At 42.1% G+C, this 23470-nt stretch overlaps 1 protein-coding gene and 1 long non-coding RNA gene across 5 annotated transcripts in view; one reads left to right on the top strand and one right to left on the bottom strand.

The window, feature by feature from the left end:
- Positions 1-23470, top strand: part of DLG5 (discs large MAGUK scaffold protein 5) — a 215643-nt gene that overhangs the window by 29702 nt on the left and 162471 nt on the right. For all 3 annotated transcript variants that reach the window (XM_056531348.1, XM_056531346.1, XM_056531347.1), the window contains exon 2: positions 19272-19340. In XM_056531348.1, the coding sequence (XP_056387323.1) occupies positions 19272-19340 (69 nt within the window). The remainder of the gene's footprint in view (positions 1-19271; positions 19341-23470) is intronic.
- Positions 1-23470, bottom strand: part of LOC130282744 (uncharacterized) — a 147127-nt gene that overhangs the window by 20847 nt on the left and 102810 nt on the right. The window contains exons 3-4 of one of the 2 annotated variants that reach the window (XR_008846515.1): positions 2699-2768; positions 889-1079 (exon numbers count right to left, since the gene is read on the bottom strand). This is a non-coding gene — a long non-coding RNA (uncharacterized LOC130282744). The remainder of the gene's footprint in view (positions 1-888; positions 1080-2698; positions 2769-23470) is intronic. The other variant, XR_008846514.1, reaches the window with a different exon arrangement.

The raw sequence follows: 23470 nt of genomic DNA, 5'->3' as shown, positions 1-23470 counted from the left end.
TGCAGTACAAAATGTGACAGGGGGGGAATGTGGCAGGAGGAGAGTGTGACCAGGGGTGGGGAGGAAAGAATATGATGTGGGGGGGAAATGTGACATAGGGGGAAGATGTGACCATAAGGGGAGAATGTGACCATAAGGGGAGAATGTGACAGGGGGGAGATGAGATGTGAAATGGGCAGTGGGCATAAAATGTGTGGATAGTTGTAAACGGGAGGAGATTGGATATGAAATGCGGGATTTCACCATTTATATCGCATCTCGATATTGCAATATTTATGCCCATATTCGCAATTGCACATTTTCCCCACATCGTGCAGCCCTAGTGTGTATTTTGTGTGTGTGTGTGTGTGTGTGTGTGTGTGTGTGTGTGTGTGTATATATATATATATAATGTGTATAAAATTTATATATAATTTTATTGTATGTGTGTGTTTTTCATTGTTCCTTTTGTGCATGTCACCTAAAAAAAAAAAAAATTTGGTTTCCCTGTCCCCCCTCATATTAAAATCATTGTTACCATTGTATCTGTGCTGTTTTTAGACTTCATGTCCTCTTCTTCCCTTCTTCCCCTCCTCTTTTCTCCATGCCTGTTCCCGGATGCAGACATTGAAGACTCTGTAACATTACACCTCAGGAGTCACAGACTAATACAGCATACCCGGGCTGACTGGTTTCACCACCGATTAACAACATGCCTTTTGTTGTGTCGTGTCCAAAGTGCGTTGTCATTGTGCGCTGTTACCTTTTAACTCTTTCTTATCAATGTGCTGTAGCATACATAATGTTACAGGTGAAGTAGGTGACTAATATGTTAGTCTACGAATTGACCTATATCTCTGTTATCCTGGTTACGTGAAGAAACCTCTGGGACTACATTACATGATTTACCATCGTTGTCTGTGGGGTTAATGATGCAACTGGCAAAATATCAGCAGCAGTAAAATGAGTCTTCTGTATGACGTCATTTCATCAAAGTATCGCAGTACACTCACTGTAACCTTTACTCTGCCGAAGAGGTCAGTGGGAATAATGGATAACCATACTAAGGCTGACCACATACAGGAGCTGTGCTTGTTACTCTGCAGAAAAAAAGCAGAGTATATTTAAATAAATTCACTTTAATAGTACATAGGTAGTTGTGATGTTAAATGCATCGTATTTACGAAAGGAAGCATTTCTTTAACTGAGAACCCCCCTCTCCTATAAATTAGCCATGGTATATTCATGGGGGAGATTATTCAAAACTAGTGCAAAGTAAATATGATGTAGTCTCCTGTAGCAAAGATGAAATACATACAGTACAGTACCTAACTATATAAAAGACCTGCAGGTAGGTAGTATATACCGCTCTATATATATATATATATATATATATATATATATATATATATATATATATATATATATATAATCTCTCTCTCTCTCTATATATACATACATATATACTTACAAGAAGGACCTTGGTTTAAAAAAAACCCTAACTCTAAATGAGTACCAAAGATCTTGTCTGCATATGGGAGAAACTTCCAGGTGGTCAACCATCACTGCAGCTCTCCACCAGTCTGGACTTTGTGGCAGTAAAAGATTCTCTGGTCTTATGAATCCCAGAATGAAAGTTCTGTCCTCAGCTGAGGCTATATTAACACAATGAAATTTCCCTGTTCAATTCTGCAAAAGGATTATTGATTTCAATGGGCTTTTGCTGCACTGTTCCTCTTAACCTGACGTAGCTTAAAGGGTTATTCTGGGCAAAAACATCTTATGCCCTGTCCAAAGGATAGGGGATAAAATGTCTGATCGCGATCACCCTGCAGTACCCGCATTCTATGCGGGGCTGCATCTCCAGTTTTGGAAACCTCCGGGTTTTCGGGACTGGTGACGTGATGTCATGCCACGCCCCCTCCATTCGTGTCAAATGGGAGGGGGCAGTGATGGGGGGGGGCCCCCCCCCACGATCAGACATCTTATCCCCTATCCTTTGGATAGGGGATAAGATGTTTTTGCCTGGAATACCCCTTTAAGAGGATCTGCAGAGAAGAATGGCAGAAAATCCACAAGAAATCCTTCTAGCATCATCCACAAGAAAACTGGAGGCTGTAAATGTGGCCAAAGGTGCTTCAATTAAGCACTGAACAAAAGGTCTGAATACTTATGTCCATGCATTTTTTTTTTCCTCTGTTCAATTAATTAGCATTATGATTTCTAGCATTTCTGTTTTCCCTTTGTCATTATGGGATATTGAGTTCACAAGTCCACAACATATCAAAATGAAAAAAGGAAATGATCCTAAAAAATTGTTCAAATGCACTGTATTAGAAAGCAAGTGAACAATCCGTAAACTAAGGGGCGAGTGTAAGGCTGGGTTCACACTATGGAATTTCTGACCTCAATTTTGGTCAGAAATTCAGTTCCATAAAGCTTAACATGCAGGTGAATTGGATTTCCATGAACCCTTTCACACTGCAGAATTTTTGGCGTGAATTTCTGTCAGAAGATTAAACCTGCTTAATGTTCTGGTGGAATCCACTCTGCAGACATCTGAAATAGAAGGAAAAAAAAGAGACCAACGGAGGCGCCTTGTGTGTTACCACTAAAACATTTTGCAAAAATAAGAAGGAAGCAGTTACTGGGCGCAGGTCGCCCTTAGGTAGTGGCCGCTCATCTAGAGAGAATGAAAAATTTGCAGCAAGTGGGTTACCAGTATGAAGAGGAGGAACTGCTGCTAAGCCCGGTTCCAGGAGGGGGAGTGATCCAGTCCTGATGAGAATCTGTGTAGGAAGAAGAAAATAACCCTTATGATGGCACTGCTGGTTCCGGTAAGAAGTAGAAGCCAAGCCAGGAGAATTGTCAAACACTGGAGTGGTTTATTGAGTAAAAAAACAATAAAAGTAAAAGGATGATGCGTTCCTCAGTTCAATATGGGTATGACTGGTACAGACAGGGTATAAATATATTTAAAATTGGAGCCAATACAAAAGGGGTGGGGCCAATAGTGACATCACAGCATACATTACACAGCCTTTGAATAAATTACAGTCAAAATACATTTATATAGATAAAGAACAGAGAAGCCAAACTCTATGTATTCACATGGAATTTGTGTGCAAATGATACTGATAACAGTATATGATGTGCAGCGATAGGATGGCGCACCAGGACCGATGACATCCGGTCTCCAGATGTCAACATCCTGTGTAGCGCTCAGTGGAGGAGACGGGAGAATGCTGATAGCGCTGGAGCCGGGGGCGTGTTGCTATGCAGAGGCGCCCGTGTGACCGGAAGGGACCAATCACAGCCAGGGGGCGGGTGTTTATTCCTGCACTCCTGTCTGTGCTGTCCAGGTAAACTCTGATCACATAGAACCCCCACATATTATGCTATAAGTACCCAGTAGTGTATATACTGTAGTATACAGTATATACCAGTGTGACATGGTGCCGGCAACGCTGTTAGAACACTTCGGGTGGGTACATGCAGTAGTAAGATATTCGCTGTCCGATGCAGCACAAGTATAACTAAGAGTATTAATGAAAATATAATACAATATAACTTATACAGCATGAACATACAGCATGAACTAAAAGGAATTAATAGTAGATACATTAATTGATAAAGGTATAAGAAACTGCACAGACTAAAAAATTATTTATAGGTATCAGCATAAGATGTTTTCTCAGGGATAAAAGGCTGCATAATAAGAGTATAATATATAAAAAATATAAATATATAGTATGACCACAATGCAGTGCCTGAGAGGTATAAATATATGGAACTGTATAGACTAAAATCAGCATAAACAGGGTATTTTTTAGTAATAAAAGGTCGCATAGTAAGAGTGTAATGTATAAAAATAGAATGATGCCAGTCAACAAGGTATGAGTATGCCTACAGAGAATATATTAGGGGCCTGGCATGTCCATGTAGGCAGCAATGATAAAGAATATATGGATAACACATGGATAAAAGCACATAAAATTAAAGGGTACCTCTCATTAAATAAACTTTTGATATATTTTAGATTAATGAATGTTGAATAACTTTCCAATAGCATGTTAATGAAAAATATGCTTCTTTCTATTGTATTTTTCCCAATCAGTCCTGTCAGCAGGCATTTCTGACTCATGCTGGAGTCCTAAACACTCAGAGCTGCCAGCCTGCTTTGTTCACAGCCAAACAGGCTGTGAACAAAGCAGGCTGGCAGCTCTGAGTGTTCTCCTTTGTGAACAAAGCAGACTGGCAGCTTGTAGTGTTTAGGACTCCAGCATGAGTCTGAAATGCTTGCTGCCAGGACTGGTAGGGAGACCCCTAGTGGTCATTTCTTCAAAGTGGAAAATTAAATAGAAAGAAGCATATTTTTTAATAACATGCAATTGTAAAGTTATTCTGCATACATTAATCTATAATATATCAAAAGTTTTTTTGATGAGAGGTACCCTTTAAATATAAAAATATATATAATATATATTTTGAAGAAGGAAAAAAAACAGTATGTATGAACACAGAATGCAACTTTTAATGGGCCTGGTCAGTCTATCCCATACTATCATCTCATTAAGACCCTACGGGGATAGGGTATGTAAAGTGTGTATCCAATAGTTCTCCTGCCTCCTCAGGGTGTTTAAACCTTTTGGGATACATCTTTGGCAATATGCTTGATCAAAGTGGCTTTTAACAGGCTGAAATTCCGAACGAATGGCGTTCGTGCATGTGACGGGACACACTATGTAGGGTGAATCCATGGACCGTGATGTTCAGATGTTTGAGGCGCTCTCGAAAACACTGTATCATCCTCCCAGCATATTGTAACTCACACGGACGCTGAAGCAAGTATACCACATTCTGGGATCCGCAGTCAAGTCGTGTCTTAATAGGGTATGATACCTTAGTGACCGGTGTTTACATTTATGTATAATATGAGAACAACATTTACATCTAGGTAAACCACATTTAAAGTTACCTGTCGTGGCTAGAAAGTTAGATGCTCCGGCCATAGTGGATTTGGATCTCAATTTGCTGGGGGCAACCAGGTTCCGGAGGGTGCAACCCCTGCGAAAGTTGAGTGGGGGTTTAGGGGGAAGAAAGGTGCTCAAATGAGGGTCCTTCAATAAAATGCCCCAATGCTTGTTGAGCACCTTTCCAATATTACTGTGTTCTCTACTCTAGGTGATAATCAAATTTGGTAGAGCGGTCCTGAATGGGGTTTGTGACACTGGGTTTGGGAGCCAGGCAGTCTTTTTGTGTGAGGGCTAGTGCTCTGTTGAAGGAGGAGTACACCAGGGGGGCAGGATAGCCCTTGCCCTTGAACCTTGCTTTTAAGATGTTGCTCTGGGTCCTAAAATTCTTCTCCCTGTTGCAATTCCTGCAGATCCTTTTGAATTGTCCAAAAGGGACATTACACAGCACTATTGAATCTGAGATAGCTATTACTATCTACATGTTTTAACCCCTTGATGACCAAGGATGTATATTTACGCCCTTGGCCGGCTCCCGCGATATAACGCGGTGACCCCGCGTCATATCTGGTCGGTCTCGGCATGTATCTGAAGCCGGGACCTGGGGCTAATAGCGCGTGGCAGCGATCGCGGTGCTGCATGCTATTAACCCTTTAGAAGCGGTGTTCAAAGTTGAACGCTGCTTCTAAAACGAAAGTGAAAGCTGCCCGGCTGCTCAGTGGGGCTGATCGGGACCACCGCAGTGAAAATGCGGTGTCCCGATCAGCTGGGACCTGAGCGGAGGTCCTCTTACCTTCCTCCGGCGTGTCCCTTCGGCGATTGATTGCTCCAAGCCAGAGATGCAGGCTTGAGCAATCGACCCCCGATAACTGATCAATGCAAAGCTATGGCTTTGCAGTGAACAGTGTATAAGATCAGTGTGTGCAGTGTTATAGCCCCCTATGGGAGCTGTAACACTACAAAAAAAAAAAAAATTGTCATTTAACCCTTTCCCTAATAAGTTTGAATCACCCCCCTTTTCCCATAAAAAAAACCACGTAAATAAAAATAAATTTAAACATATGTGGTATCTCCGCGTGTGTATGTCCGAACTATAAAAATATATCATTAATTAAACTGCACGTTCAATGATGTACACAAAAAAAATTCCAAAGTCCAAAATAACGTATTTTTGGTCACTTTTTTTATATCATGAAAAAAATGAATAAAAAGTGATCAGAGTCCATTCAAAACAAAAATGGTACCTCTAAAATCTTCAGATGACGGCGCAAATAAATGAGCCCTCATACCGCCCCATACGCGATAAAATAAAAGTTATAAGGGTCAGAAGATGACAATTTAAAACGTATACATTTTTCTGCATGTAGTTATGATTTTTTTCAGAAGTACGACAAAATCAAACCTACCGTATATGCCGGCGTATAAGACGACCCCCAACTTTTACAGTTAAAATAAAGAGTTTGGGATATACTCGCCATATAAGACTACCCCCTCCTACCGCAATGTACGGTACCTTGTATTTCCCCCCACATTAGGTAGGCATCATGTTCCCCCCACATTAGGTTGCCAGCTCCCCCACATTAGGTTGCCAGCTCCCCCACATTAGGTTGCCAGCTCCCCCACATTAGGTTGCCAGCTCCCCCACATTAAATTGTCAGCTCCCCCCAACAGACATACAGCTTCCAGCCATATACAGTGTATGGCTGGAGGCTGTATGTCTGTACTGCCCCCACAGTGTTCCGGTCACCGCTCTTCCGGCCCGGTTCACCATCTACTGCTATGGCCTATGGACCAGATCACTTAAGATAGCACGACCGGTCACTCACCAGGCCCCGGCCGGCGTGTCCTCCTGCGGTCCTCCTGGTCCTGTGCTCCTCTGCCTCTATGGTTGTACGCACAGGAAGTCGCTGACGTCCCATGCGTACAACCATAGAGACGGAGGACTGGGTTGCAGGAGGACACCGGGGAATGGTAAGTGACTGGCGGACATCCTTATGTCCCGAAAAGATTTTCGGGACACAGGGATGTCTGGGATAGGAATACCTATGATTATCTGCCCGGGCCGGCTCCCGTGTGTGGCTGCAGGCGGGGGCCGGCCAGCCAGAGCAGGTAAAAACTAATACTGTATACTAAAAACCAGGGTGCCTCCAGCTATTGTGAAACTACAACTATCAGCATGCCCGTACAGCCTTTGCCGTGCTGGGAGTTGTAGTTTCACAACAGCTGGAGGCCCCCTGGTTTTTAGTATACAGTATTAGTTTTTACTTTCTTTGGCCGGCCCCCGCCTGCAGCCACACACGGGAGCCGGCCTGGGCAGATAATCAGAAGTTTTCCTATCCCGGACCTCAATACCCGGCGTATAAGACTACCCCCAACTTTTCAGAAGAAAATTCGGGGTTAAAAAGTAGTCTTAGACGCCGGGATATACGGTATATCAGTAGGGTATCATTTTAATTGTATGGACATACAGAATAAAGGTAAGGTGTCATTTTTACCGAAAAATGTACTGCGTAGAAACGGAAGCCCCCAGAAGTTACAAAATAGCGTTTTTTTTTCTTCTATTTTGTCGCACAATGATTTTTCTGTTTTGCCATAGATTTTTGGGTAAAATTACTGAGATCTCTGCCAAGTAGAATTAGTGGTGCAAAAAATAAGCCATCATATGGATTTTTAGGTGCAAAATTGAAAGGGTTAGGATTTTTTAAAGGTGAGGAGTAGAGATGAGCGAACTTACAGTAAATTCGATTCGTCACGAACTTCTCGGCTCGGCAGTTGATGCCTTATCCTGCATGAATTAGTTCAGCTTTTAGGTGCTCCCAAGGGCTGGAAAAGATGGATACAGTCCTAAGAAAGAGTCTCCTAGGACTGTATCCACCTTTTCCAGGCCACAGGAGCACCTAAAAGCTGAACTAATTTTATGCAGGATAAGTCATCAGTTACCGCGCCGAGAAGTTCGTGACAAATTGAATTTACTGTAAGTTCGCTCATCTCTAGTGAGGAGGAAAAAACAGAAAAACCCGTGGTCCTTTACGGGTTAAAAAAGGTTTTGGTGTATAATCATATCTAGACACTCTGCATGATTATTATAAATAGATTGTGTGTGCTGTAGTGACCAGTTATTGGTGTATAGGTCTGTAAGAAATATGTTCAGCTCTTCCCTGTTTCCCTTCCAGATATAAAAAATATCATCTATATAACGACGATAGTAAACACATTTGGAAAAGAGGGGGTGGAGGTATATGAAATCTATATCGAAAAGGCCAACAAACAAATTAGCGAAACTGGGGGCCACTTTGGACCCCATCGCGGTGCTAGTGTGTTGTAGAAAAATTTGGCCCAAAAATTCGAATTAATTATGTTGCAATATAAACATAAGACCATTTAGAATAAATTCTATTTGAGCGGAGGGCGTGTTGGGGTTTCTGGATAAGAAATGAGACAGCCTTGATCCCCAAGTCATGTTCAATGACTGTGTATATTGAGGATAAATCCATTGTGACCAATAGGTATTCAGAAGACCACTCAACTTGCAGGATGGTATTTAATAAAATCTGTGATCTTTTTAAGGTGGGATGTGAGTCCAATAACAGGTTTCTGTAACACAAGGTCAATATAGTGGGAAAGATTTGAGGAGATGGAATTAATACCAGATCTAATCGGATGGCCAGGAGGATGTGTAAGGTGTTTATGAATTTCCGGTAGGTAATAAAATAGTGGTAGAGCAGGTTCTTTGATCATTATGTAGTCCCTCTCTGCCTTGGAGAGGAACCCCTGTGAGTAGCCACTGTCTATAAGGTGTGAGTTCCTCCTGAAATTTCTTGGTGGAGTTGTACTGAATGGGTTTATAGTATTTGAGACCTGATAGAAGTCTGTTTGATTCTGTAATAAAGTCACATTTATTAAGTCAGACTATGCTCCCTCCCCTATCTGCTGGTCTAATAACAATAGAATCATTGTCAGATAGGGATTTAAGAGCGGCCCTCTCCACAGAGGTCAGATTGGAGGTATAATTAGTAGAGTTTTTATTCAGTCAAAATCTGATTGTACCAAGGTGGAGAAGGTCTCAATATAATTCTCCTTAGCGTGTAATGGATAAAATCTGGAACGGGGGTGTAACTCCGTGTGGATAGGTGGTGGGACTAGAGAAGATATCAGAGGGTCCAGGGGTTTAGATGTTGCTGCCCATTCTGCCTCTTTAAAGGGGTTCTCCGGTGCTTAAACATTTTATCCCCTATCCAAAAGATAGGGGATAAGATGCCTGATCGCAAGAGTCCCGCCACTGGGGACCCCCGGGATCATGCATGCGGCACCCCGTTAGTAATCAGTCCCCGGAGCGTGTTTTCTCCGGGTCTGATTACGGGTGACTTTAGGGCGGGCGGCATGTGACGTCACGCTCCGCCCCTCAATGCAAGCCTATGGGAGGGGGCGTGATGGCTATCACGTCACATGCTGCCCGCCCTGTAGTCGCCCGTAAACAGACCCAGAGCGAACACTCTTCTGGGGACTGATTACAAACGGGGTGCCGCGTGCATGGTCCCAGGGGTCCCCAGCGGCGGGACTTCCGCGATCAAGCATCTTATCCTCTATCCTTTGGATAGGGAGGGGATAAGATGTTTAAGCACCGGAGAACCCCTTTAATAGCGAAAAAAATCATTTGATTTGAAAGCAGTTTAGGTCTAGGAAAAGGTTGAAACCATTTGACTTGGCGGTTGGACCAAAGGATAAACCTTTCTTTGAAACTTTCTGTTCGACCTCCTCCAAGACGTAGCTACTGTGAGACAGTGACAGGCAGAGTTATTGAGGGAATGTATATTTCTCCTAGGATGCTCTCCTATGCTGCTTTAGGCAGCTTGTGGACAGATACGTGTCACTGAAATGCCTGGGTTTCGGTGAAGGAAAACCGAAGTTATGTGTGTCAGTGATACTATGTTACTGGCACATTCTAGTTGTAGTATAGCGGCTCCAACCCGCTTAATCCGGGTCGGTTTTTCCTGGAGTGACCAAGTGCCGGGTGGGAGGTCACTCCCACATACCAGGTGAGGCTGATTGCAGGCTCCATAAACCTGGGTCTGCAGGCCTGTGTGCGGCTGTTGGAATGCTAACCATGATGTAAGTGGCCGTGTTCTACGGTTTTGTTTCGCGTTCGGGGCACCTAGTGTGTCTCTAGTATAGTTTAGGGTTGTACCTTGTTTAGTCAGAGCTCAGCCGAGCAGGTATTTATTTTGTATGTTTGGCCTGATGTTAAGGCCGTATTGTTGTGTTGACACTTAAAATAAACCCAGGCACAGCCTGAACTTGGACTTTACCTACAGTGTCCCTGTCTCTACTTGTGAAGCCCAGGCTGCCAAGTGACATTTGATGCTGTCCCTTTCACACTACTCAGATAAAAAAAAAAATTTCACCATGTTTAATTAATTAATACATTTTTTTTTTTTTTTTTTTGTGCAATTTCCTCTTTAGTTTCTTTCCTTTCCCTTGTGGCCTGTCCTCCCATTTCCCCTCTTTCGCATTTTTTTTTCTTTTTGTACCCAGTGGAGGGGCTAGATGTTCCTATTCCAGGGGAGGGTATTCTATGGGGTTTAGTAAGGGAGGAGGACTTTTTACCAACACAGGGAGGCCTAAAAAAAAAACCATGGTATTGTCAGTGAATAAAGTGTCAGAAACAGGAGAGGTAGTAAGTCTGCTATTTTCATTTAAGAGTCGTGTGCTCACCAAAGTTAAAAATTGATGGACTGAGAGGCGTCTGGAGTAGAAGGCACCAGATTATCCTGGATGGAATCCTCTAAAATAGTGTATGTTTCTGAATGGAAATGACCTGAGGGAAGTAATGGTTTCTGATCAGAGATGTGACTCTAGGAGATCTTGTGTTGGAATGACCTGGGTAGATAGTGCAGGCAGCATCTGTTGAGAGGAATGATCGGGAGAGTTGTGCTGCAAAAGGGAAGTGGTGATGGAATTAGATAGACCTGATGGATGCCACGGGTGCATTAGGGCTGTTAGTGGAGGTAGTTGTCTCTGCGATAGTATAGGGACAGCTGGAGGTGCCAGTGGGGTAAGTGGCCGCCCCAGCTATCAGTGTCGTCTGGATATGGGGGATGATGTGTGTTGGAGGAGTAACAGATGAGTGTGATGTCTTACCCAGGGAAGGGGTGGTGGTTGTGTTCTATGCAGACATTGCTTTCTATGGGGACAGCAATGTCGAGCAGTCCTTGTGCTGACTGAAACAGAAGTTTTCCATCCGAAGCTTCTCAAGTGTAAACCCGGCCTAAGGATCTGAGCAACTTTCACAATAGCCAAATTATGATGGCAAGATGGCTGGGTTAGAGCATCTCCAAAACAGCAGGATTTGTGGGGTGTTTCCAGTGATCTCTGGGGGTGAAGAGCAGCAAAAACTGATCTTCTCTTGACTGTATCTCACAGAAGCACTGCTAAAGCATAGATAGCTGGAAAGTACTGGTGTAACCTCTAGCTTGGTGGTGGTGGTGGGGCACGCTAAGTACAAAGACCCTCTCCAATTGTGAGGCTGGGTCACATCACGATTTGAACCTCCGATGCACAGATACGATTTTGGCTAATCTGTGCACTGACACATACGGCCCCCTTAACTTTTATGGGGCTGCGGACCCAATCAGCTAGTGACTACGATTCGGCGATTTTCTCAGCACATCCGATTTTTGACGCTGTGGCAAAAATCGGATGCCCTGAGAAATTGGGTAAATTTGAGCTGGGAAGTGAAGTTCACCACCATGATGTATCAAGTTATATCTAATGATCGGAGGGGTTTTCAGCATGGAGACCCCCTTCAACATGTTAAAAGTTTAGTTAAAATTTTTTGGGGAGATAGATCAATACCTGTCCAGAGGAAAATTTGTCGAGTTGCTCTTAGCAACCAATCAGATTGCTTCTTTCATTTTTGAAAATGCCTGGGGAAAAATGAAAGAAGCGATCTGATTGGTTGCTATGGGTAACTTTTCCTCTGGACAGGTTATTTTATTTTTTATATGTATATTACTCAGTACCTAATCCTGACCATGTATATCTAATTTTTGTCTGGCACCTTTTATTTTTATTTATTTTATTACACTTTTATTGTTGCTCACTTGCTTGAATACCTCTCCAAGGGATAGTTTCCTCACTGCAGGCCTCAGCCCCCTCCCTCAGTCTGCTGTCTGCTCACATCTCCCCTAGCATTAGCAAAACTGCAACTCCCAGCTCGTCCTCAATGTCAGGGCATGCTGAGAGATGTAGTTTTGCTAATGTTAGGGGAGATGTGAGCAGGCAGATGGTCAGATCTCCCCTAGCATTAGCAAAACTACAACTCCCAGCATGTCCACACTGTTAGGACGTGTTGGGAGTTGTAGTTTCAGAGAATTTACTGTACCCTAAACATCCGCCCACTATGCTCGCCCTGCTCCTCCTGCCTCGGTACTCCGGGATCTCGGCAGCGGCGTTGTCCGGGGTTCAGCAGCTCCTCTGCCTGCTCAGCCTGGCCTGGAAGGAGACCACGAGGAGATTTAGGTAACTCCCGGGGCACATCAAAGCCCCGCAGATCTGTGACACTATGAAGGACTACCCCCTTTAGCTACTTAGTGCAGTTCTGTGATGCTCCGGACTCCAGAGACACTTCAGGTGCTGTGCAGCAATCCTGCCCGTGCGCTTAGGCTCACTGAGGTCCGTGCGCACACTCGTGAGCGCGGGACCTGCTGGCAATCACAAGATGGGTCCATGACGTAGGCAATGACTGCAGGACACTGCCAGACTGGTATGTGTCAAAGCATGCAGGGGAAACCCCCTAGTGGCTAGTTTTTGACTTGCTTTTTCACCCTGAATTTGTGAAAATTTTCTAATGAAAGCAATTGCAAAACCTATTGGTTTTTCATTCTTTACAACATATCAAAAGTTTTTGTATCTGAAAGTGCCCATTTAAATGTCTGTAATTAATACTTAGGACCTACTGAGAAGTAAAAAAAGTACACAGTAACCCCGCGTCATATGACGGCGGGCCCGGCGTCATAGTGAAGCCGGGACCCGCCTCTAATAGTGCGCAGCGCTGATCGCGGCGCCGCGCGCTATTAACCCTTTAGCCGCGCGCTCAGAGCTGAGCCGCATGGCTAAAAGCGAAACCGAAAGTGGCCGGCTAGCTCAGTCGGGCTGTTCGGGATAGCCGCGGCTAATCGCGGCATCCCGAACAGCTGACAGGACAGCGGGAGGGCCCCTACCTGCCTCCTCGCTGTCCGATCGCCGAATGACTGCTCAGTGCCTGAGATCCAGGCATGATTGTTGATCACTGGTTTCTTATGAGAAACCAGTGATCAATGATGGAGATCAGTGTGTGCAGTGTTATAGGACCCTATGGGACCTATAACACTGCAAAAGATTATTTAACTCCTCCCCTATTAAAAGTTTGAATCACCCCCCCCCCTTTTCCAATAAAATAAAAAACACAGTGTAAATAAAAATAAACATATATGGTATCACCGCGTGCGGAAATGTCCGAATTATAAAAATATATCATTAATTAAACCGCTCGGTCAATGGCGTGCGCGCAAAAAAATTCCATAGTGCATTTTTGCTCACTTTTTTATATAATTTAAAAATAAAAAGCGATCAATAAGTCCTATCAATGCAAAAATGGTACCGTTAAAAACTTCAGATCACGGCGCAAAAAACGAGCCCTCATACCGCCCCATACACGGAAAAATAAAAAAGTTATAGGGGTCAGAAGTCCGACAAAATCAAACCTATATAAGTAGGGTATCATTTTAATCGTATGGGCCTACAGAATAAAGATAAGGTGTCATTTTTACCGAAAAATGTACTACGTAGAAACGGAAGCCCCCAAAAGTTACAAAATGGCTTTTTTTTTTTTTTTCAATTTTGTCGCACAATGATTTTTTTTTCCCGTTTCACCGTAGATTTTTGGGCAAAATGACTGACGTCATTACAAAGTAGAATTGGTGGCGCAAAAAATAAGCCATCATATGGATTTTTAGGTGCAAAATTGAAAGAGTTATGATTTTTTAAAGGCAAGGAGCAAAAAACGAAAATGCAAAAACGGAAAACCCCCCGGTCCTTAAGGGGTTAAAGTATCCATCTACAGTTAAGAAGAACTGCCAGTTGCTGCCTCTCTTTATAACGGTTATGACTGAAAACTTTTAAGGGTGTATTCACAAGTACAGTATCCTGCACATATTTGTTGCTTTGTTCAGTAATTTAGTTTAATCCCTTAAGGACCAAGCCCATTTTCACCTTAAAGGGGTAGTCCAGTGGTGAAAAACGTATCCCCTATCCTAAGGATAGGGGATAAGTTTGAGATAGCAGGGGGTCCGACCGCTGGGGCCCCCTGCGATCTCTCTGTATGGGGTCCCGGCTCTCCGGCCAGATATCGTGTGTTGACCACCGCACGAAGCGGCGGCCGACACGCCCCCTTAATACATTGCTATGGCAGAGCCGAAGATTGCCAAAGGCAGCGCTCCGGCTGTGCCATAGAGTTGTATTGAGAGGGCGTGTCGGCCACCGCTTCATGCGGAGGTCGACACGCCCCCTTCCCGCACGCTGTCGGGGTTCCGTACAGGAGATCTCCGGGGGGGGCCCCAGCGGTCGGTGCCCCCCGCAATCTGCAACTTATCCCCTATCCTTAGGGTAGGGGATAAGTTGTTCACCACTGGACTACTCCTTTAAGGACCAGGCCAATTTTTTTTGCATTTTCGTTTTTTCCTCCTCGCCTTCTAAAATCCGTAACTTTCATATTTCCATCTACAGACTCATATAAGGGCTTGTTTTTTGCGTGACCAAATTTACTAATTTTGTTAGGGAGGAAATTTAAATGAAAACCACAATTTTGCACATTTTGGAGGGTTTCGTTTTCACACTGTACAATTTACGGTAAAAATGAGGTGTTCTTTATTCTTTGGGTCAATACGATTTAAAATGATACCCATGGATTGAGATTTTTTTTATTTTTTAAGCGGTACAAAAATATAAAAAAGTATCTAACTTTTTGTACAAAATCGCCCTATTTTGACCACCTATAACTTTTTCATTTTTCCTTATATAGGGAGGTATGAGGGCTCATTTTTTGGGGCTGTCATCTGTACTTTTTATCGATACCACATTTGCATATATAAAACTTTTATATCATATATATATTTTTTTTTAATAAAATGTGACAAAAAAAGCTGCATTTCTTTTAAAAAATTTTTAAACTTTCACGCCGTTCACCATACGGGATCATTAACATTATATTTTGATAGTTCGGACATTTACACACGCAGCGATACCAAATATGTTTATTCAAAAAAATACTCTTTTTGGGGGTAAAATGGGAAAAACTGACAATTTTTATTGGGGAGGGGATTTTTCCCTTTAAAAAAAAAAAAAAAAAAAAATTTCTAATTAATTTTTTTTTAAACACTTTTTATGTCCCCATAGGGGACTATCTATAGCAATCATTTGATTGCTAGTACTGTTCAGTGCTATTGGCTATCTCCTGCTCTGGTCTGCTCGATCTCAGACCAGAGCAGGAGATGGCCGGAGCAAGGTGAGGGGACCTCCGGCTGCCATTACAGATGATCGGATTGCTGCGGCGGTGCTGCGTGCGATCTGATCATCTATTTTATGTGAATTGCCGCAGATGCCGTGATCTGTACAGATCTTGGCATCTGAGGTGTTAATGGCGGGCATCTGCGCAATTGCTGATGTCGGCCATTACTGGCGGGTCCCCGGCTGCTGATAGCAGCCGGAACCTGCCTTGTATGATGCGAGCACTGCTCTGATGTAAATGTACGTCCTGGTGCGGCAAGTCCCGCCAAATTAGGATGTACATTTACATCCGTGGTCGTTAAGGGGTTAAATTGAAATCTACAACATAAAATATGTCAGATACAGATGGTCACAGCAAAGAATGCCAGAGGTCTAGTATTCAAAAGCAGGCTTCAGCTTATATTTGCACCATAAAATGAACATATGCAATGTTTCAACCAAGTGCCCTTTTCAAGCACAGTACAAAGTGAAATACAGTAGTCTTAAATATACAGTGATACAATGTGATTGGTCAAATGACAAGCGTTGTACATACAAATTGATTAAAAGATTAACCCACAACCTCTCATTTATAGCCTCTTACAGAGTCACATGATCGCTACCTGTCAAGTGTAATGTTAAAACAAAGTGCAATTACAATGCATATATAGACACATAGTAATTGATTACCTTGATCACTGTTCATCTGCATAATAGATGTCACGCTGTTCTGTTAGTAAACAGAGCAAGTGTGCCTGTGCATAATGGCATCACCCGCTCACTACTTCATGTCCATACCTATCAATTCCGCCCTAAATCCTATCGAGCTCAAAGCCAACTATGCGCTATCACCAGTCAGCTACGTTTGTGCTTTGTATGTTTGGTGCGCTCTACCAGATATACAGAGCACAAACCTTGCTGACTGGTGATCGCGCGCAGTTGGCTTTGAGCTCGATAGGAGTGAGGGCGGAATTAATACGAAGAAGCACATACCAATGCGCTAAACTTCCGGCAGTTGCCTCTGAGCATCCCACCCTGGACCTGATCATCCCGTCCTCTGGTTCTACTATGTAGGAAACTTGTGTAGAGTACGTGGTGAGTGCAAGAGATCTTTTTATCTGTCTATGGAAAAGGACATGTGAACTGACACTAAAGGGGTATTCCGAAGTCACAATTTTTTTTTTTTTTATTCTGCAGAGGTATAGAGCATTGCTAATCTGTCTGCCCCAGTTCTGAAATCACCAAAAATACTTTTGTTTTGTAGATCTGTAGGTGTATTCCAATGTCAGATAATCTGTGCTTCCATTTTATTTTACAGTTTCTCTAAGTTCTTGTTCTACAGTCTTACAATTCCCAGAATGCATTGCTTTCCCTCAGCTCTTAATCACAGCCCTTTCACTCAGCCTAATCACCTCCTATAGAATCCCCACCCAGAGCTGTTGCAGAACATTGCTCTACAGCAATGCAGACATCTCTAAACATAAATTTGCCAAAGCTACTGCAATCATTTCTTTTCTGCTCCTCTGCATGTCTCAATAGTGATGTGACATGACCTGTAGGGGCTGTTCTGAGATCATGATTTCACTCTGGTTGGGGCTAGGGTAAGGGACAAGATCTAGCCAAATTAAGGGCTCTATATCCCGAAACGCTTAGACTACTTGTTCTGTGTATCCTACTTTTCCTGATGCCACAATAAAGAAGAATTGTATCTGCCTTCTTGGTGCTGGACGTTTTTCTATTTAAGATCTCCCAGGTGCTCCCGTGGGCTGGAAAAGGTGGATACAGTCCTAGGAGACTCTTTCCTAGGACTGTATCCGCCTTTTCCAGCCCACCGGAGCACCGGAAAGCTGAACTAATTTATGCAGGAAAAGTCAGCAACCGCCGAGCCGAGAAGTTCGTGATGAATCGAATTTACTGTAAGTTCGCTCATCTCTAGTGTGGACCTTTATGAAAACGCCTGATGTACGTATGTGCCAAATTTGCCACAAATTTGTTTATAGTATGTCTTTATTTTTTGTTCTAGATTTTAGAAACAAATTTTATATATATATATATATATATATAGTGTGTGTATGTATATGTGTGTATATATATATGTATATTATAATATTTTTGTCTGATGTGTGTTTTGTTACTATGGTTAACACTAGTTGCTAAATAAGGGACTATCTTGCAGTTTTATTTTCTGTTAGAAGCAAATTCAGCAATTAGGTTGTTATAAAATAAGTTTAATAGTTCTTTGATCAGGTAGGATATTCTGTAATGTAATTTGCACAGTTATAAATACATTTTATCCATGTTTGTGATGAGTAATCATCCAATGCTACATTAACACATAACAGCATTATTGAAAACAAGGAGGTACAATACAGTTTTGCTTGGTATTTTACCTTTATTCATGACCCTGTTAAACACAGCATTTGCCAGACGGTAAAAGGGTTATCCTGGAAAATACCACAGATTTTAACCACTAGACAACACAGGTACTCTCTTGCTGTCTGGGACTTAATGCACCAGGGAAACATGTATACCACGGATCGCTAAATGCCTATAAAGCGAGTGTAGGAGCGTAGGTGATGAGGTACGGCTTCTAACAGTTAATGACTGGCAGCAGCGATTCTGCAGCTTCCTTCATTAGAAATATGCTGGTAGCTTAGTGGACCTTTATCGGACCACTGCAACGTGATTTTGGCAGTCCCATGAGCTTACAATGGCAGTGGAGGATCCCCACACCTGCCTCCGGTCGACGGATCGACGCTGAAGTGATGCTGCCGGGGAGAGCCAGGCTGTATTAGAGGAGTACCGATCCCCCTCTCATGCAGTAGCATAGCTTTGAACAGTGAATGCCATCTAATGATTGCATGTGAAAGTTCTCTGTGGGGACTTAAAAAATTTAAACTTTTACCTTTTTTTATTTTTATTTTTTTTTATAAATAATAGCACTTTTTTTTATAAATAATAATCATATTTGATATTGCTGTAATTGTCTGAACTAATAAAATGTTTATGGTGCCGCGCGGTGAACTGTGTAAGCATAACAATATACCGAGCACCAAAAATACAGATTCTTACATCATATATAGGGGAAAAAAGTCCCATCAAAACAAAAATAGTACTGATTAAAACTACAGCTCATGGCAAAGTTTGACTTTTAACCATAAAGTGCACTGCTTTTACAACCTCCACAATTTTATTTTCTTTAATGTTTCACCGAGGAGAAAAAAGATCAAATGCAAAAATGTAAATTGATTGTATTAAATGATAGTAATAAACAAAACCGCACAGCTGTGTGACAATATACCCTAAGAGTTTAGCTTACATTGGTTACGAAGCTAGAGTTAAAACCTGGATTTAGGTTGCCATGGGAAACAAGCTAACTTTTTTTTTCTGAGATGTTTTTGAGATTTATGAGACCCATAGTCTTTGTTGCTGTTTCTAGAAAAGCTGCATATCTGTTGGGTCTTACAGAAAAACAGGAACGGGGCATGTACAATATTATAGCATGCCCCTCAGAAATCTTCGTAAGCTTGGTAATAGCCAATGGGAAATCTAATGGCAGCAAAACGAAATGTCACACAGCTTTTCCAGAAACTATGTATACCAGGTTAGGTTCTTGGTCAGTAATGTTTAGCCAGCTACTTTCTGTTGCAGAAAAGGTGAACAGTTGACATTTTAATATTTTTTTTTTTTGTCATGTCATCTTAATGTGAGAGTGTTGCTTCTGATTTATAGAATTACTTATACAATACCAATAAAGACTTTTCCTCACTTATTGTTATTCCTTATGCTTTATAACAGGCTCTACATACAGTGTCCTCACCACCATGCCTTCAGACTCAGAAAGCAGTGGCTCTCTCAGCAGTGTCGGTAAGAAAACCCTCCGGGCTGTTGTCGTCGTCGTCGTTGTTGTTGTCATTGAACCCCTTAAGGACCAAGCTAATTTTCACCTTAAGGACCAGAGCATTTTTTTGCACATCTGACCACTGTCACTTTAACCATTCACAGCTCTTGGATGCTTTTACTTATGAATTTGATTCAGAGATAGTGTGTTTTTTTTTTTGTTTTTTTCACTTTATCATAGTGGTAAATTTTCGTCGATACTTTCAACATTTGAAAAATTCCAAAATTTCATGAAAATGTAGCATTTTTCTAACTTTGAAGCTCTCTGCTTGTGAGGAAAATAGACATACCAAATAAATCCATATATTGATTCGCATATACAATATGTCTACTTTATGTTGGCATCATAAAGTTGACATGTTTTTACTTTTGGAAGACATCAGAGGGCTTCAAAGTTCATCAGCAATTTTCAAATTTTTCACAAAATTTTCTAAATCTGAATTTTTCAGGGACCAGTTCAGTTTTGAAGTGGATTTGAGGCCTTTATATTAGAAATACCCCATTATAGAAACTGCACCCCTCAAAGTATTCAAAATGACATTCATAAAGTGTTAACCCTTTAATTGTCAGAGGAATAGCAGCAAAGTGAAGAAGAAAATTAGAAGTCTTAATTTTTCAGTTTTTTATTTTTACAAAAAATAAATTAAAAAATTGTAACCCAATTTCTCTCGAGTAAGGGTATACCTCATGTGTATGTAAAGTGTACTGCGGGCGCAGTAGAGGGCTCAGAAAGGAAGGAGCGAGAATGGGATTTTGGAAAATGAGTGTTTATGAAATGTTGTTTGGGGGGGCATGTCACATTTAGGAAGCCCCTATGGTGCCAGGACAGCAAAAAAAACAACAACATGGCATACTGTTCTGGAAATTACACCCCTCAAGGAACGTAACAAGGGGTACGGTGAGCCTTAACACTAGAGATGAGCAAACTTACAGTAAATTCGAATAGTCACAAACTTCTCGGCTCGGCAGTTGATGACTTTTCCTGCGTAAATTAGTTGAGCCTTCAGCTGCTCCGGTGGGCTGGAAAAGGTAGATACATTCCTAGGAAAGTCTCCTAGGACTGTATCCACCTTTTCCAGCCTACCGGAGCACCGGAAAGCTGAACTAATTTATGCAGGAAAAGTTATCAACTGCCGAGCCGAGAAGTTCGTGACAAATCAAATTTACTGTAAGTTCGCTCATCTCTACTTAACACCCCACAGGTATTTGACGGCTTTTCATTAAAATCAGATGTGTAAATGAATTTATTTTATTTTTTTGTCACTAAAATGCCGTTTTTCACCAAAATTCTAAATTTTTATAAGGGGTATTAGGAGAAAATGCCCCCCAAAATTTGTGACCCCATCTCTTCCGAATATGGAAATACCACATGTGTGGATGTAAAGTAATCTGCAGGCGCACTACAATGCTCAGAAGAGAAGGAGCGCCATTGAGCTTTTTGAAAGCAAATTTTGATGAAATGTTTTTTGGGGGCATGTCACATTTAGGAAGGAAATAAAAATAAATGAGTAAATAAACAGATGGCACACTACTTTGGAAACTACACCCCTCAAGGCACTTAACGGGTACAATGAGCCTGTACACCCCACAGGTGTTTGACAAATTTCCGCTAAAGTTGGACATGAAAATGAAAAATTTAATTTTTTTTCTCTAAAATGCTGATCTTACCCCAAATTTTTCATTTTCACAAGGGGAAATAGGAAAAAACTACTCCCAAAATTTGTAACCCCACTTCTTCTTAGAATGGAAACACCCCATATATGAATGTAAAGTGCTCTGCGGGTGAACTGCAGGGCTCAGAAGGGAAGGAGCGCCAGTGAGCTTTTGGAGAGAGAATTTGGTTGGAATAGAAGTCGGAGGCCATGTGCGTTTACAAAGGCCCCTTGGTGCCAGAACAGTGGATCCCCCCCACATGTGACCCTATTTTGGAAACTACACCCCTCACAGAATTGAATAAGGTGTGCAGTGAGCATTTACACCCCACTGGCGTTTGACAGATCTTTGGAACAGTGTGTGTGTGTGTGTGTGTGTGTGTGTGTAGGGGGGGGGGGTCCACTGTTGTGGCACCATGGGGTCTTTGTAAACACACATGGCCTTCAACTTCAGACACATTCTCTCTCCAAAAGCCCTTTTGGAGCTCCTTCTCTTCTGTGCATTGTAGTTCACCCACAGAGCACTTTAAATCCACATATCGTCGGCTCTACAATGCGGCAGTAAGTTGCGTCTGAGGGAGAATCGGCGTGACGGTGTTTTGGACTACGGAGTTTCGGATGAGGGAGGATGGAGTTGTGGCTGAAGGAGGAGGGTGATTGGTGTGAGGAAGGAGGCGGGATGCCGTTTGACATAACTGAGGGCGGAGTTGCGACTGACTGCGATTGGTCCGAGGAAGGAGATGGGACGCAGTTTTACCAGACGGAGGATGGAGTTATATCTGACGACTATGTCCTAAAATGGACACTGTACCTCTGTACTCTCTCCTATCTGATAGCACTACTCTGTACTCTCTTGTCTGATAGCACTACTCTGTGCTCTCTCCTGTGCTATCAGACACAGAGCACAGAGGAGTGCTTGTCCACCCTCACTTACTGGACTTTGTCCATGCCTGTGCTTCAGCTTGGACAAAGCATTGATTTTATAAAGGCATGATTTCAATAAAAAAGGAAATAAAGTGTTCTTATGAAGTATATTAGAACGGTTAATGTTTTTCCAAGATGTAAAACATAAGTTTTTGAATTTGACAGTGTCCATTTAAATTTCCTAGTATTGTGATCACTGAGCCTAGCAAATGAAAGCCACACATTTGTGAAAGTGCACCTCAACAAACCTTTTATTGTTGAAAGACTTTTCAAATGATACAAAGATAATCACATAAATTATATACTGTACGTTTTCTGCCCAATGGTTTTTATAATATAAAAGGGGAAATTTATCAAAACATGTCCAGAGGAAAAGTTGCATAGTTGCCCATAGCAACCAATCAGATTGCTACTTTCATTTTTTAACCTGATTGGTTGATATGGGGCAATTCAGCACATTTTTCTCTGGACAGGTCTTGATAAATCTCCCCCATAGTGTTTGTATTTCTACTTTGGTCTTTTGAATGGTTTAGATTGACTTGATATCAGACAATAGTGTTTAGCCTTTCATTTTCACTTTTTTTTTTTTTATTAATCCCTGCATAAATGAGAAGAAAAATGTAAATATTTCTGTTGAGTCCTTAAATCGTGAGTTTATTGTTGGCAGTAACAGTATAGAACATTTACTCCATCAATGTCTGATTCACCAGTTGGAATAACAAAGCGATGTGTGTAGGTTTGCCTGAATGCCCCGGTTGTGCTAAATTCCTTATTACTCACTTGTTTAGGATATTTAAAAGACCATTTCTGAGACACGTGGAATTTCTTCTAATTAACAACGCAGATTGTCTGTCTAAAAAAATATTCGAAACAATTGCACAAAAACATGTTTTCTTACATGTCCTGAGAAACAGATTTAGAATAAAAAAACACAAGACCGCTTAGTTTTTTTACTTTCATAAGCATTGCCATTTCTTTTATTAAATGTTAAAAAAAGACTTACAACTACCTAATGGACTTTCTATCCTTTGATTCTATGGTGAAAAAAAGTTTTTGGGGACATAAAATAGCCATTTGTAGATAGATATATAATAATATTATAGCCTTTAAAAGGGTTGTCCAGAAATAGAAAACACTACATGCCCTGTGTTCAGGTTATGTGGGGGATCACAGCTTGGCTGTGTCTGGCTACTTCCTGGTTGCTCACACCTCTTAGGGTGCATTCACACCACGTTTTGTACATACGGGTGCCAGGGGTACGGGAGTGCTCCTCCCCCCCCCCCCCCCCCCCCGACGGACCCGGCACCCGTATGTACAAAACGTGGTGTGAATGCACCCTTAGATGTAATAACTGATCAAAAACAGATATAACGGGTAAAAAACCTAATTAAAAGGATAACATTAACTGACCCTGAGTCATAGCTGTGTGGTCCTGGCCGGCAGCTTTCAGCCACTGGGACCCGTTTCTAATGCCGGATGTCACCGATCGTGGTGATGCCCGGCATTAACCCCTTAGACGCC

The sequence above is a fragment of the Hyla sarda genome, chromosome 7 (assembly GCF_029499605.1).
Source record: "Hyla sarda isolate aHylSar1 chromosome 7, aHylSar1.hap1, whole genome shotgun sequence".
Classification (NCBI taxonomy): Eukaryota; Metazoa; Chordata; class Amphibia; order Anura; family Hylidae; genus Hyla; species Hyla sarda.
Note: the sequence above shows the minus strand (reverse complement) of the source record. Positions and strands in the feature narration are given on the sequence as shown.